Raw genomic sequence first — 17,080 nt, forward strand, 5'->3', positions numbered from 1 at the left:
ACTTAATAACAATAAATAAGCCATGACCAATATAGTTTATCCCTGGAATGCAAAGATTTTCAACTTAGAAAAATCCAGGAATCTGGTTTGAGCTCCTGTAGTTGATTGAAAGAGGAGAAAACATGATCATCTCCACAGATGGAGAAAACAAATTGGTGAATTTCAGTGGAGATTCATAATACAATGACTGGAAAGTACTGTTCTTAAAGTAGATCTTGAAAAAATTAAAGCAGACATTGTACATATGATATTGATTACCTTAGGGGTATTTACTTTAAAACTAGGAATAGGACAGTTACCCTCTCTACCTTCTAGTCATGGGGTTTGATTACATTATATTTTTGATGTATTTGAAATACTTCATTATAAATGTGGAATGTTTTTAAAATGTAATACTATATTCATGATCAATGTGTATGAAATCAAATGTTATTTCTTTTTAAAAAGAAATTGTTTGATCACCTTGCTGCTTCATGTTGCCTTTCTTATACACTTTTAGTTGCTTCATGTGCATGAGATCTTCCTTGATTGTCACTACAATTGGGAACTAGTAATCTGGTGCATCTCGTTAACACTTTTTCTCCTAAGATTTGTTACCCTTGGATCAGAGACAAGTAAAAAATATAGCAATACCTCAATATTACTTACTGAACAGGTGAGAATGCATGTTTATTATGTTATAAGTTAATGCCAATAATATACATATTAAACTAAAAATCTTTACATTTACTTCAAGTGTTTTTAAGGACCTGTTAGAGCATTTGTGTTACAAAGCAATACTTGAAATTTGATAGGACATGAGCCTTTCTTCAGTGTTCTTGCCTTGATGCAGATTTCAAATCTAATCTATTGTTTTTCTCATTTCACTTTTATTTGGCAAAAAGGAAGCACTGTTTATAGAAATGATGAATTTTAAAGCATTAGTGGGATACGTTTGCTTGGCAGTCTAGCAGAGCCATATTTAAAGAAGTATGAATTTGTATTCAGTAGGAAGGATAAGGCATAATTTTTTTTATTTTGTATGAAATGGTTTAATATTTTCCTCACCATTCCATAGGAATTACTCAAAGAAACTTACTGCCAGTGAAAACGTTTTGAGTAGTTTTGTCAGGGAGAGTGTGATTTTTAAAAAATCGGTAACCCTGTCACATGGGTTCAATTAAAGGGAAAGGGGAGAGCAGCAAACAAACCACTTGACCTACTTTAGTTATTACTTATTCTTTAGTTTGTTTTGGCTCTAGTACTAAAGTGTTTCACCTGTTAAATAATGAAATTGAGTTTTCCTTTCTTGTGTCAGCTTTCATTAAATTTGAAGAGTTTAAAATTTTACTACAAAATGTTTATTGTAAGAAACTTGAAATATACAGTAAAGTATGAAGGAGAATATTAATGTCATCTATAACCTCAATACCCAGAGAAACACAATGAATATTTTAGTGGCTATCTTTCAATTCCTTTTAAAAATGAGTATTTGTTGTAATTTTATTTTTTAACTACTCATTCCTTTTTTTTAAATAAAAGATAAACCTCTACTTGAAAATGGAGAAGAAACCTAACAAAAAAGAGGAACTGACACTAGTGAATAATGTTTTAAAGCTGGCTACTAAACTGCTAAAGGTAAAAGTAAAATTGAAAATGTTAACATAATGTAGAATATGCTATTCTGACATTTTATCTTAGTCTTTTGTTTGCAGATCCTATCTTATGTTTGGTTTTTATGATTATCCAAATTGTTTCCAAATTATATTTGAACACATTCATGTCATGTACATTTACTTCTTGTAAAACTAATAAAAGTAATCCAAATCATACCATTTTGAAATTTTAATAACTTTTGAAAATTTAAGACTTTAATGTTTAAAGTATTGTAGAGGTTGGTATCTTCGGAAATTTTGCCTCCTAGTACTTAAAATAGATTTCAAAAAGGGAGATTTGATGTTAATTTGGAAATTTTCTCATTTTGTATTTCTCAGAGCAGTCTTCTGCTTGGCCTGAGTTAGCTTAAAAAGTAGTAATACATAATAATTATAATAAATATATATCACCAATAAACATTTAGATTTTCAAATCATTTTTGGTAACAATAAGAAATATAATTTCAAAATATTTGATTTCATAATACCTCCTTGGAGGTAATTTGATAAAATATTTTTAGCATTGCTTTGCAGTGTTAGTATTGTTTTTCTTTCTTAAAAGGAAAATGTTTTTTAAAATCTTAATTTCTGTAACAAATTGAATATAATGTGTTCAGAGGATGGTGTAAAATTAGTTGTTTCTCAGTGTTACAATGAATGCTTCAGTCAATTAAAAAGTCTTAATTAGGTATACTGCCTCACAGTATATATTAGGCCTTGACAAGCAAAGTTCAGGTGGGCGGGCTTGTCTGGTGCATATGTGTTGAGTATGTTCAGAGTGTAGGCACTGTGCTAGCCAGGATGAGACTTACAAGCAGCTTCAATCTCACAGTAGAGGGAAACTTGAGAAACTGAAGTACAAAGCACAACAGTGTGGTCCTTTTTGATCACACACAGTCACACACATATACATACATACACAGTCTTCTACTCAGAAACCTGAGACTTAGTATAGATTGTTCTTTCTTAGTCACTCTTCACAGCCAAGAAATTCTCAGGCCCGTTGATTGAACCTCTCAAATAGCTTCCAGTTCATCCCCATTTCCCTATCAGTGCTACCCTGGATCAGACCCTCGTTGTCTCTCATTTGAGCTTTGATCCGTTGGACAAAGCAGGCCTTTCTGCTTCTAGTCTCACCGCTCTTTCCAGCTCCTTTTCCACAGTGCTCCCCCACTGCCTGTGATCTTTCTCATGTGCACATCTGATACACTTCTCTCCTGATTCAGTTCAGTCTGTTAGTAAAATCTGTGTAAAGAATGACCCTTACCTAAGTAGCTAGTTTTACAAAATTTGAAGGATTTCTTTCTTTGAAGTTGGGCTCTAACAACGCTGGGCAACCTGTAGCCCTTCAGAGATGCCATGTTCTCGTGTGTCGTAAGGAATACCTATTGCCTCCTCCCACTAAGTTTTAGGAGCACCTTCCTCTATGACCCACGGCCTTTTTTATACATACATCTTTTATGGGAGACTCAGAGTTAATTATTTATTTGCAAGTCTATTAGACTGTAAGGTCCATCAGCACAGGGACTAAATCTCGACTTCCTAGAGCTTAACACGGGGCCTGCCATATAACTTTAAATCTGAGAAGCAATAAATCATAGAATTTTAAATCTTTGAATCAATTAGTTCTTATATTTGAAAAGTAATTGTCTTAAAGGGGAGTTTTATGTATGTATTAATAATGGCAGAAAATTTGGCTACTTTTCTAAGTCTTGTGCAAAAAGGTATTATTCTCTTACATTTTCTGTTCTTATACTAGAAAATGTTTTCATACCTCTTGGTAACTAACTATTAGATCAGTACTTTACTAGTCATTCATTTGAGACAGAAATTGCAGTTACAAATTTAGATTACAGAGTTCTTTTAATGGAAATCACTTCTTAAAAAATAAAAAAGACCTGAAGGTAGTTTATCCTTTCTAAAACTACCCACAATTCGTAACTGTTTTATGAAAGTGTTTTTTAAAAATGCTCATTGTATATTGCCCTGAATTAATTTAACTGATGATTCTTAATGAATTTCTGGGCTCATGTTTTTTTTTCTTTTGCTAGGAATTGGACAGTCCCTTTAGATTATACGGGCTTACAATGAATCCACTGCTTTACAACATCACCCAGGTTGTCATCCTGTCCGCTGTTTCTGGTGTTATCAGTGACTTGCTTGGATTTAATTTAAAGGTAAGAGCTTCCAGGTTTTTTTTTTTTTTTTTTTGAGAGAGAGAGCGCGCGTGAGAATCTTAAGCAGTCTCCACATGCAGCATGGAGAGGCCTGATGTGAGCCTCTATCTCACGACTGTGAGATCATGACCTGAGCCACAGCCAAGAGTCGGACACTCAACCAACTGAGTCACCCAGGTGCCCTTTCCAGGTATTTTTTATTTCTTAGTGCCCTGTTACATTTTGTGACATTTATTTTACCCTATCACTCTTTTGGGATCTCAAATGCACAGTGATGAAATCATTTTCATAATATTGTACACAAAGAATGAATAATATTCTTGGTTTATAATGCTGATGGAACTCCTAATTTGGAACAATATTCATACAGATAGGACTGTATACAGTAAGCTATTTATTTTTACTCATAATCTGAATCTAATTTAAGTGATAAAAAAGGAAAAGAAGAAGGCGCCTGGGTGACTCAGTTGGTTAAGTCTCTGACTTCAGCTCAGGTCATGATTTCGTGGTCCATGAGTTAAAGCCCCGCATCGGGCTCTGTGCTGACAGCTCAGATTCTGTGTCTCCCTCACTCTCTGCCCCTCCTCCACTCATGCTCTGTCTTCTCTGTCTCTCAAAAATAATAAACGTTTAAAAAAAATTTTTTTTAAAGGAAAAGAGACCTATTTATTTTTTTGGCCAAAAGTTACTTATTACATAGCAATGCATATATTCTCCCAACATATGCACAGCTCTTAGTGAATAAGGTGTAGATTATTCATATTAAATGAGTGGTATATGTATCTTGCTACTTCCCAATAAAAGAAAGCAGAGAAAAACTGATTTTTATTTTTTTTACTTAAGGTGAATTCTTCTTGAAAATGCAAGGATAAAAAAGTTTAAAATCGTAGAACCTATACTTGTTTATGAATGAAATTTAAATAATAGCATTATGTGATGTAATTAATAAGTTACAATATTAAAACTGACTCTAGGGGCACCCAAGTGGCTCAGTTGGTTGAGTGTCTGACTTCTGTTCAGGTAGTGATCTTGAGCCCTGCATCGGGCTCAATGCTGTCAGCGTGGAGCCTGCTTTGGATCCTCTTTCCCCCTTCTCTCTCTGGCTTACCTCTGCTTAAGCTCTCTCTCTCAAACACAAATAAAAACATTTTTTAAAAAACTGATTCTAATGGTTACTACTTCTATTATTTTTTTCACTAGCTGTGGAAGATTAAATCATGACAATTCAGAGAAAAGAAGATGTAGCCTCTTTTCCAGAATAAGAGTACCAACTAAGCTGCCTGAAAGCAGTCACTGACTCTTTGCTTCAGGAGTCTCAGCTGGGAAATCGAAGTGTTTACATCAGACTGTCTTGTGCAATTCTTATATTTATTTTACTTGTTCACTGTTTTTTACATTTATTTTAGTCTTTATATTTTATTTTTAGCATTGATGTACGTAATTGTCAAAAGGGTGATAAAACTGATATCCAGATACTTGAGATCCTGGTAATTGTTCATAAATAATTGACAAAATAACAAATAGTGAGAATAGAAGCCATTGCTAAGCACTGTTTCTCCAGCAATGCCGTGAACTTGCCTTACTTGAGGAAAACTTCTTTAACTTTGGAATATTGCATTGGACTCCACTAAACACATAAAGTGTGTTCTTTGGGGAATCAAGATCCAGTCAGGGTTTCTCTTGAATTATTTTGGAACAATGCCAGGATCTGAACTGATTAAGCTGCAGTTACACACCCTTCAGTATTAATATATGGTATTACATAACAGGTCAACAAGTGCTCTTTGATGATAAAACTCTTAATAGAGCAATAATTGTAAATGGTTACCATACTGTAAGATATTTTGATAAAAATTAATTAGTAATAATTGTATTTATTTGAAACACTGGGCTGTTTGCACAGCTCCAACTGTGCATGCTCAAAATGTGCACTTTTTAAAATTGTTACTTTTAATGCATATCTTTATATGGGGTATGTTATAGTGTACTAGGGCATGATATGGTATCCTTTTGAGTGAGGTATACACTCATCTCACAAGTGAAGTGCCTATTGATATTACTAAAGTACATTATTATGTTTACTCAAGTAAAATAATTTTCTCCCCATGGTACACTATAGTGTATACACACTCAAATGAACAACTTAAGAACAAGGTGAAGAACCAATAAAATATTCCTCTGATTGCTAGTTATAAAACTATATCCAGATTTTCAGAAAAGAGCTTCAGTTTGCAAATTCTATCCTCTAAACTTAACCTGGTGCATCCCCCTCACCCCCAATTTTATAAGGGCTACTTTAGATGCTTTTAACCTAGAAAGTTACCTACTCCCCCCACCATACACACGCACACACAATTTGCCAAGTGTCCAAATGAGAACATACCATGTTGGCATGTTAGGTGGATAGGGCGAATATGATGGTATCTTACATTGGACCTTGATTTTAAGTTGTTACATTTGTACAATCAAGAATATATTAGGAATTACATAAAACATGAAATGTTTTTGCAGTTTTTTTTAACTGGGTATCTAGTTTCTAAAACAAAGAATTTATTTGAAACAGTATAGAATTTTATTGGTGCAAGGTATATCATGTTGAATATCCTCACATTTTTTACCATGTTTTAGGGAATTTATTAAAATAATTAATTGTAAATGATTTATTTGATTGGTGCAGTTTTAATCCCCAAATCATAATCTTAAGATCAGGAATGTGTAGAGAACAGAGCCATGTCATAATATCACTTTGCTCTTACCATTCCTTTTGATCAGCCTCAAATCAGCCTCATTGTGTGGTATATTTTCTTTATGTAGAAAACAACAAAAGCAATTTGTTTTATTTACCTATGTTCTCCTATGTTTAATAATGACCAAAGTGCATTCTGAGTTTTTTCAAGGAATGTATTACTGGAGCTTTAAGAACATACTTATTTTCTCATGTGAAAACTTAGGCTTTGTTTGATGTTTCTTCTTCCTCTATTGTCTAATGTTGAGGTTGTTTTTAGGAATTATATTTTATAAACTTTTTCAGAATAAGGTACATACCTATACAGAACTTAACATTTTGCACAGAATATATCAAATATATTTTGAGAAAAAAAGTACAGCATGAGTTCTGTTAGGAATAAAAGATGAAACTATTGTATCTCACAAAAAAAAAACTTATTTCAGAATGGAAATATTTTTGAGAATGGTAGCTGAGTATACTGATTTAGGAAAATGCTTGTTTTTGATTGAAGTTCATTTTTAACTTAGAGTTGGGAGTTGATTTATTGAGTACAGTATACCTCTCAACAACCTATAAATAATATGAATTATGTCACTAATGTGGGCAGCAGTAGAATACCAAAAGGAAAAGTTGTCATTTTAAGCAATTTCAAAATATTAATGAAATTGTTTTTGAAGCAGAAAAATTGACATTTGCTGCCTTTATGAATACCATGAATGTAAGAAATTGAAAGAAATTGTAACATATCACATAATATAGAAAAGGCAGTTCAAAGATAGAATTGTGGCAGATGTTGTGTGTTAACTGTTGTTTCTTTGCCACATGTGTTGTAATTGAACGTTTGAACAGCAAGTTTAAAATAAAATATTCTATGCTGACAGTGTTAAACTGGAAGTTTTCTGTTGTTTTCTTTTTATTTTAAATGCATATACATTTCTATGGTGATTTTGTACTTATTATAGCATAAACTTTAGTTATAACTCTTAGATTTTAGAGAAGTGGAAATAAATTTTTTAAACTTCCTAACATTTAATATTTTGTTATGATTCTCAACATGAAACAATATGCAGGTCTTCCATCACCAAAATGCTATGATATCATTATTTTTTATTTTTTTAATTTTTGCTTATTTATTTGTATTTAAATACAGAAAACTGGTCATGGCCTGGGATATAAAAGCTTATTGTCAGAAGGATAGTGGTATTTTTAAACAAACAGTTTGCCACATGAGTTCAGCATGAGAGATAATGGCCAAAATTAAGATGGGTAAGCATTCTAATGTTTCTATTACTTGATTGGCACAGGTGTTCATAGGACTTTAATTAACCAGGGACTCTTAATTCAGGTGCAATTTCCAACTTACCTTAAGCTGAGAATTGGCTCTTTTAAGGAATCTTCCTTCAGAATGCAAAATAGAGTATATAACTGGCATCTCTTTGAATTTCTATATCATGTAGAATGCTAATTCTCAACATTTTTTCTGCCAAGTCTGTACAAAGGTTACCAAAAATGCTTATCAATAGCACTGGCTCCTCACAGAGCTTACCTCCTGGGNCCCAAGTGATTTGAAACTCACAAAATTTGTACCGCCTGTCACTCCTCACCACTTTGAGAATTACTACCTTATGATCAGGAATTTTAGATGTAAATTTATAGGAATTTTACAGGAATTTATAGAATGTAAATTCCATGAGATTTTAACTGCATTCACCACTGTATTCTAGCATATAAAATGGTACCTGATACATAGAAAAATCTCAGTCTATTGAATGAATGAATGAATGACTTGAGTCACATAAGCCCTTAGACACCACCTAGTCCAAAGTTCTTATTTTATCAGATTAAAAAAAAAAAGAAACTGAGATCACAAAAGAAGTTAAGAAGCTTGCCCAAGCTTGCCGTACTTAGTTAATGAGAGAACGCACACTCTCTTTTATTCCCTTTGAAAGTATATTCTGTAGAGACAAGGAAAATGGAAGAGTAAGAGGACCCTAGGCTCACCTCATCCCATGAATACAATTAGGTAACAGCCTAATGATCCTAAATACCCCAGAAATTGACCTGAAGACTGGCAGAAAAAACTCCACCAGTGAAGGTGGAGAAGAGACCACATTGAAGAAGGTAGGAAGTGCAGAGACACGGTTTAAGGGAGAAATGGATCTTGGATGCTGTGGAGAGGAGGGAGCCATAGTGATACAGAAGGTCAAGAGGGAGAGGAATGCACAGGGGAACACGCAAGGAGAATGTTTCCCCATAGCCATTGGCTTGGAAAGTGAGAGGGGCTGAATCTTGTGAGTTCTTGCAACCAGTAGGGCTTAAGACCTGGAGTTTTAAAAATCAGCAGGTTTGGCTGGGATAGAGCCTGGAGAGCACCGTGCTGCTCCTGGAGAAAAGGTAAGCAAACAACACGAGATTTGCATACAGTGTGGAAATTGACATGAAGAACACTGGGAGCACATGGTGGGGAGACTGTCCCTGAGTGGCAGTGTTCACAGGGACACCTGGAAGAAAGAGACTGGCCAGCACCATTTCTCCTCCCCTGCCCTTCAGCATAAACACAGAACTACCTGTGGGAGGCAGCACAGTGTGGACACTGGCTCCCTAACTTGCTTATCCTTAAGCCCCACCTCCCTGCATTCTGGTGTAACTGCTGTTCTCAGTCACATTTACCTCATTCCCAATACAGCAGGCCCCTCTGCCAGAAGACCAGCACAAACTCCTGCCTGCACCACATCTCCTGACCAGAGAGTTTTTCAGGGCCTCATTTCCAGTGGAGGTGGTGACAGGTCTCATTTCACAAGCAAACCAGATCACACCTAGTTAGAACTCACCACATGCAGGCCAGAGACCAAACACTGCCCACAGCCGACAAGGAAAACCTCAGCAGACAACTGGCCTGAAGGATAGAGCATCCAGAACACAAAGCAGAGAGCACATACTGGAGACACTCATGAAGTGCCAGGCACTGGACACTACATGACCTCCTCTTAAGGCCATTACTTTCAGGAGCAGGAGACATAACTGGCTTTTCTAACATAAAGAAGCAGGTGGAAACTGAGACAAAAGAGAAGACAGAGGAATTTATCCCAAGTGAAAGGACAAGATAAGGCCGTGGCCAGAGATCTAAGTGAAACTGATGTAAGTAACATGCTCAATGGAGAATTTAAAGTAATAATCAAAAGTATGCTCACTAGACTTGAGAAAAGAAAGGAAGGCATCAGTGAGACCCTTACCACAGAGATAAAAGAATTAAAGAATCAGAGATGAAGAGTGCAATAAATGAGATTACAAACACACTTGATGCAGTGAACAGTGGGTTAGAAAAAGCAGAGGAGTGAATTAATAATCTAGAAGACAAGGTAATGGAAAACAATGAAGCTGAATAAGAAAGAAAGAATTCTGGAACATGAGAATGGATTTAGGGAACTCATTGACTCCATCAAACATAATAACATTTGTATTATAGGAGTCCCAGAAGAAGAGGAGAGAAAAATGGGGCAGAAAATTTATTTGAAGAAATAATAGATGAAAACTTCCCTAAACTGGGGAAGGAAACAGACATCCATATCCAGGAGGCACAAACAACTCCCATCAAAATACATGAAGACAGTGTAATTAAATTTGCAAAATATAGTATAAAGAAAAATCTTAAAAGCAGCAAGACAAAAGAAGATAGTGATTTACAAAGGAAAACCCATAAAGATCGCAGAAGACTTTCCTACAGAAACTTGTCAAGCCACAAGGGAGTGGCATGATACATTCAAAGTGCTGAATGGGAAAAATCTGTAACCAAGAATATTCTATTCAACAAGGCTATCATTCAAAACAGAAGGAAGGGTGCCTGAGTAGTTCAGTTGGTTAAGCATCTGACTTAGGCACAGGTTGTGATCTCACAGCTCATGGGTTTGAGCCCCATGTTGAGTTTTGTGCTGACAGCTCAGAGCCTCAAACCTGCTTCAGATTCTGTGTCTCCCTCTCTCTCTGTCCCTCCCCTGTTCACATTCTATCTCTCAAAAATAAATATTTTTTAAAAAATTAGAATAGAAGGAGAATAGTTTCCCAAACAAAAACTAGTTTGTGACCACTAAACCAGCCCTACAAAGCATATTAAAGGGGACTCTTTGAGTGGAAAGAGGAGACCAAAAGTGACAACATAAAGGTAGAAAACACAAAAGTAGTCAAAATAACTGTTTCTTTAAAAAATCAGTCAGGAATTCACACACACACAGTGTAAAATGTAATAGCATATACCTAACACATGAGGAGGAGAGAAGAATGGGTTCAAACTAAAGTAGCAAGTTTGAGCAAGAAAGAGAAAAAGACAAGAAAGGATCAGAGAAAATTTCCAGAGACTACCACAAAACAAGTAATAAAATGACATTAAATACACATATCTGAATAATTACTTTGAATGTAAATGGACTAAAAACTTCAAAAAACAGAGTGTCAGAATGGATAAAAAACAAAACACTTGACCCATACGCTGCCTACAAGAGACTCATTTTAGACCTAAAGACACCTGCATATTAAAAGTGGAATATGGGGACACCTGACTGCATCAGTTGCAAGAGCATGTGACTCTTGATCTTGGGGTCATGAATTTGAGTTTTAAATTTACACCCATGTTGGGTGTAAAGTTTACTTAATAAAACTTAAAAAAAAAATAAAAGTGAGGGGATAGAGAAACATGTATCGTGCAAATGGATGTCAAAAGAAAGCCAGAGTAGCAATACTTATATCAGACAAACTAGACATTGAAACAAAGACTGTAACAAGAGACACAGAGGGCACTATATAATAATAAAGAGGATAATCCACCAAGCAGATACAATGATTGTAAATATTTATGCAACCAATGTGGAAGCACCCGAATCCATAAAACAATAACAGACACAAAGGAAGTAATCTATAATAATACAATAATAGTATGGGACTTGAACATGCCACTTACATCAATGGACAGAACATATAAACAAAATAAAGAAACAATGGCTTTGAATGACACACTGAACTGGATGGGCTTAAGAGAAATATCCAGAACATTCCATCCTAAAACAGCAGAATACACATTCTTTTCAAGTGCACATGAACGTTCTCTAGAATATCACATATTAGGCCACAGAACAAGCCTCAACAAATCTAAGAAGATCAAAGTCATACCATGCACCTTTCTGACCACAACACTATGAAACTAAAAGTCAACCACAAGAAAAAATCTGGGAAAACCACAGATACATGAAGTAACACGCTACTAAACAATGAATGGGTCAATCAGGAAACCAAAGAAGAAATTTAAAAACATATGGAAACAAAATGAAAACATAACAGTCCCAAACCTTTGGGATTTGGTAAAAGTGGTTCTCAGAGGGAAGTATATAGCATTATAGACCTACCTCAAGAAGCAAGAAAAACTTCAAATTTCAAATTACCTAACCTTACACCTAAAGGAACTAGAAAAAACAACAACAAAGCCTAAAGCCAGCAGAAGGAAGGGAATAATAAAGATTAGAGCAAAAATAAATGATATAGACTTTAAAAAAAAAACAATAGAACAGATTGATGAAATTGGAGCTGGTTCTTTGAAAAAGTAACATTGGTAGCTCTCTAGCCAGGCTTATCATAAAGGGAAAGGACCCAAATAAAATCACAAATGAGAGAAGAGAAATAACGACCAACACCACAAAAACACAAAGGATCATAACAGAATGTTATGAAAAACTATATTCCAACAAATTGGATAAATGCCTAGAAAAATATAAATTACCTAAACTGAAATGGGAGAAAATAGAAAATTTGAACAGACCAATAACCAGCAATTGAATCCATAAACAAAAACCTCCCGAAAAACAAAAGTCCAGGACCAGATGGCTTCATAGGCAAATTCTACCAAATATTTAAAGAAAAGCAAATCCCTATTCTCAAATTATTCCAAAAAGTAGAAAAGGAAGGAAAATTTACAAATTCATTCTATGAGGCCAGCATTATCCTGATACCAAAATCAGATAAAGGCACCAATAAAAAGGAGAACTACAGACCAATATCTCTGATAGACATACATGCAAAAATCCTCAGCAAAATACTAGCAAACTGAATCCAACAATATATTTAAAAAATCATTCACCATGCATGATCAAGTGGAATTTATTCCTGGGCTGCAAGGGTAGTTCAATATTTGCAGATCAATCAACATGCTATGTCACACTAATAAAGGATAAGAACCATAGGATCATTTCAATAGATGCAGAAAAAGTATTCAACAAAATAAAACACCCATTCATGATAAAAATCCTCAACAAAGTAGGTTTAGAGGGAACATACCTCAACATCATAAGGGCCATATATGAAAAACTCACAGTTAACTTCATCAGTAGAGGAAAACAGCTTTTCCTCTCTGGTCAGGAATGAGACAGGGATGTCCACTGTCACCACTTCTATTCAACATAGCACTGCAAGTCCTAGCCACAGTAGTAGGGCCACAAAAAGAAATAAAAGGCATCCAAATTGGCAAGGAAGTAGTAAAGTTCAACACTATTTGCAGGTGACATGATACTACATATAGAAAACCTTAACGGCTGGAGCACCTGGGTATCTCAGTCAGTTCAGCGTCCAACTTTAGCTCAGGTCATGATCTTATGGTCCATGAGTTTGAGTCCCATGTCGGGCTATGTGCTGACTCCAGCTCAGAGCCTGGATCCTACTTCAGACTCTGTGTCTGTCTCCCTCTTGGCCTCTCCCTCATTCACACTCTGTCTCTCTCCCTATCTCAAAAATACACATTAAAAATTTTAAAAAGAAAAAGAAAATCTTGAAGACTTCACCAAAAAACCTGCTACAACTGATAGATCAATTCAGTAAAGTTGCAGGATACAAAATCAACGTACAGAAATTTCTTGCATTTCTATACACCAATAATGAAGCAGCAGAAAGAGAAATTAAGGAATCAACCCCATTTACAATTGCACCAAAAATAATGAGATACCTAGGAATAAACCTAACCAAAGAAGTGAAAGACCTATACTCTGAAAACTATAAAACATTGATGAAAGAAATTGAAGATGACATAAAGAAATGGAAAGAACTTCATGCTCATAGATTAGAATAACAATGTTAAAATGTCTATACTACACAAAACAGTCTATACATTAAATGCAATCCCTATCAAAATACCATGAGCATTTTTCACAGAGCTAGAACAAACAATCCTAAAATTTGTATGGAACCTTAAAAACCCTGAATAACCAAAGCAAATTTAAAAAGAAAAGCAGGGGCGCCTGGGTGGCTCAGTCGGTTGAGCATCCGACTTCGGCTCAGGTCATGATCTCACGGTTAGTGGGTTCGAGCCCTGTGTCGGGCTCTGTGCTGACAGCTAGCTCAGAGCCTGGAGTCTGTCTTTGGATTCTGTATCTCCCTCTCTCTCTGACCCTCCCCTGATCACACTGTCTCTATCTCTCAGAAATAAAAAAAAATAAATTAAAAAAAAATAAAAGGAAAAGCAAAACTGTAGACATCAGAATTCCAGACTTCTAAATTAATATTACATTACACAGCTGTAGTTTCAAAACAGTATGGTACTGGCACAAAAACAAATACATGGATCAATGGAACAAAATAGAAAGCCCAGAAATTAGCCCACAATTATGTGATCAATTAATCTTCAACAAAGCAGGAAAGAGAAGCCAATGGGAAAAAGACTGTCTCTAGTCAACAAACGGTGTTGGGGAAAGTGGACAACAACATGCTCAAGAATGAAACTAGACACTTCTCTTTCACCATACACAAAAATCAACTGAAAATGGATTAAAGACCCAAACGTGGAACCTGAAACCATAAAAAGTCCTTAAAGAAAGCACAGGCAGAAATTTCTCTGACATCGGCTGAAGTAACTTTTATCTAAATAGGTCTTCTAAGTCAAGGGAAACAAAAGCAAAAATGATCTATCAAGACAAAACAAAATAAATAAAAGCTTTTGCATAGCAATGGACACAACTAAAAGGCAACCTACTGTATGGGAGAAGATCTTTGCAAATGGCATATGCAATAAAGGGTTAGTATCCAAAATATATAAAGAACTTATAAAACCTAACACCAATTAAAGGAATAATGCAATAAATGGGTAGAATACATGAATAGACATTTTTCCAAAGACATAACAGATGGCTGGCACACACGTGAAAAGATGCTCAGGGACACCTGGGTGGCTCAGTCGGTTAAGTGTTTCACTTCAACTCAGGTAGTGATCTCATGGCATGTAAGTTCAAGGCCCACATTGGTCTCTGTGCTGGAGCCTGTTTGTAATTCTCTCTCTACCTCTCTCTTCCCCTTCCCCGCCCTCAAAAAAAAAGATGCTCAATCAACATTGCTCATCATCAGGGAAATGCAGATCAAAACTACAATAAGATACCATCTCACACGTGGCAGAATGGCTAAAATCAACCACACAAGGAACAGCAGGTTTGGGGGAGGATGTGGAGAAAGGGGAATCCTCTTGTACTGTTGGTAAGAATGCAACAGGGTTGAAAATGGTATGGAGTTTCCTCAAAAAAGATAAAATTAGAACTACCCTAGGTTCCTGCAATTGCACTATTAGATATTTACATAAAAAGTAAAAAAGTACTGAATCAAAGGAATACATGCACCCCAATGTTTATAGCAGCATTACCAACAACAGCCCAAGTATCCATCCACTAATGAATGGATAAGGAAGTGGTATGTACGTATGTATCCCGTAAGGTATATAATTCCACTTCTTTATCCATTTATATATAAATATATGTGGAATGGAATATATATAAGTGGTGTGTGTGTGTATATATATATATGGAATGTTATGGAATGTTACTCAGCCATTAAAAATTAAAATCTTGCCATTTGCAATAAAATGGATGGAACTCGAGTATTATGGTAAGCAAAATAAGTCAAAGAAAGACAAATACCATATGATTTCACTCATATATGGAATTTAAGAAACAAAACAAGCAAAGGGGAAAAAGGGAGAGAGGCAAACCAAGAAACAGACTTAACTATGGAGAACAAACTGATGGTTACCAGAAAGTAGGTGGGTGGGGGGATGGGTGAAATAGGTGATGTGGATTAAGAAGTGCATTTATCATGATGAGCACTAGGCGATGTATGGAATTCCTCAATAAGTATATTGTATACCTGAAAGTAATGTTACACTGTATGTTAAATTAAAAATAAACAGGGGTGCCTGGGTGGCTCAGTCGGTTAAGCGTCCTGACTTCAGCTCAGGTCATGATCCCACATTTTGCGAGTTGGAGCCCGTCGGGCTCTGTGCTGACAGCTCAGAACCTGGAGTGTCCTTCAGATTCTGTGTCTCCCTCTCTCTTGGCCCCTCCCCTCCTCATGCTCTATCTCTCTGTCTCTCAATAGTAAATAAATGCTTAAAAATTAAAAAATAAAAATAAACTCAGGACTTCCCTCTTTAAAAAACAGTATATTCTGTAATAGAACTTCTACCTCCTGACTGATTAAAATACTTAATCATAGGAAAATATTCTGGAGAGAATAAAGGTACTGATAAAGTATCTGTCCATATTTGTAGTGAGGTTAATCTATAAAGTAATAGGCCTTGGCAGTAGGAAAAAGTCCGAAGTCATTTGACATCTGCCTGTTCAACTCTCTGCAGTGTGGTTTGTTGGAAAGTACATATGCTTTGGAGTCAAACTAGTTTTACAATCTTGGGCAAATTACTTACCCACGTGTGAGTTTGGTTTTCGCAGCTGTAAATTACTGACAGTGATACTAATCCCTATCTAATAGTATTGAGAGGATTAATGAGACAGCATATGGAAAGCACCTGGCATAGGAACTGACACGTATGGGTTATGCAGAAAGATGGGTTCTTTTTCCTCTTCAAATAAGTAGTGGCTTAGGACCATTAACAAGAATTTCCAAGCTAAACCATTCATATTGCATGTGGTGTCATGTGCATATCAGTCAAATATGAAACATAATTAATAATTATCTTTCACATAAGTGATCATGCATGAAGGTTTTTTTCTTTTTACAGGCATTCAACATCTAATTCCTTCTCTTCATTAAACAGGCATACTAAAATGTGGAAAGCAGGTTTTCTCATTCTTTTGTAAGCCTACACATTTTATCCAATTGCGAACAATTTTGCTTATTTCTCAGGAATCTCTGTTTCGTGTATATGTGGATTCCCTCACTTCTGCCTTGTCTTTTTAATCTTCTGCCTTGTCTCAGCCCTCAATCTTAAGTTGTCTGCTCACTGTTCATGCTTCAAGTTTCAAGAACATCTGACTTAACTTTCTACAAAGTGCACTTATCAAGATTTTACTGGAACCTTTGAGTTGTATATTTGGCAGGGTTTTTTTCTTTTTTTTAATCAGTCTCTTGTACATTTGTATGCTCTCTACAATGGCTCTTCAAACTTCCTCTGTCATCTTCCAGCTCCTAAATCCCTCTAATCCTGTAACTATCGGCATCGTGTGTGAATTGTATCACCTTCCTCCTTCATCACCTCTGTGGAACAAGTGTTCTGTGAGGCCATCTGTCCA

At 35.6% G+C, this 17,080-nt stretch overlaps 1 protein-coding gene across 1 annotated transcript in view; it reads left to right on the top strand.

Annotated features, from left to right (window-relative positions):
• The window catches only part of PHTF2 (putative homeodomain transcription factor 2), a 127,745-nt gene extending 120,318 nt beyond the window's left edge, over positions 1 to 7,427 (top strand). Inside the window, exons 15-18 of the mRNA XM_077746963.1 lie at positions 500 to 655; positions 1,522 to 1,617; positions 3,686 to 3,811; positions 5,012 to 7,427. Coding sequence (XP_077603089.1) covers positions 500 to 655; positions 1,522 to 1,617; positions 3,686 to 3,811; positions 5,012 to 5,032 — 399 coding nt within the window. The 3' untranslated portion in view covers positions 5,033 to 7,427. The remainder of the gene's footprint in view (positions 1 to 499; positions 656 to 1,521; positions 1,618 to 3,685; positions 3,812 to 5,011) is intronic.
• The last annotated feature ends 9,653 nt before the right edge of the window (positions 7,428 to 17,080 follow it).

The sequence above is a fragment of the Crocuta crocuta genome, unplaced genomic scaffold, assembly GCF_008692635.1.
Source record: "Crocuta crocuta isolate KB4526 unplaced genomic scaffold, BGI_CrCroc_1.0 scaffold396, whole genome shotgun sequence".
Taxonomy (NCBI): Eukaryota; Metazoa; Chordata; class Mammalia; order Carnivora; family Hyaenidae; genus Crocuta; species Crocuta crocuta.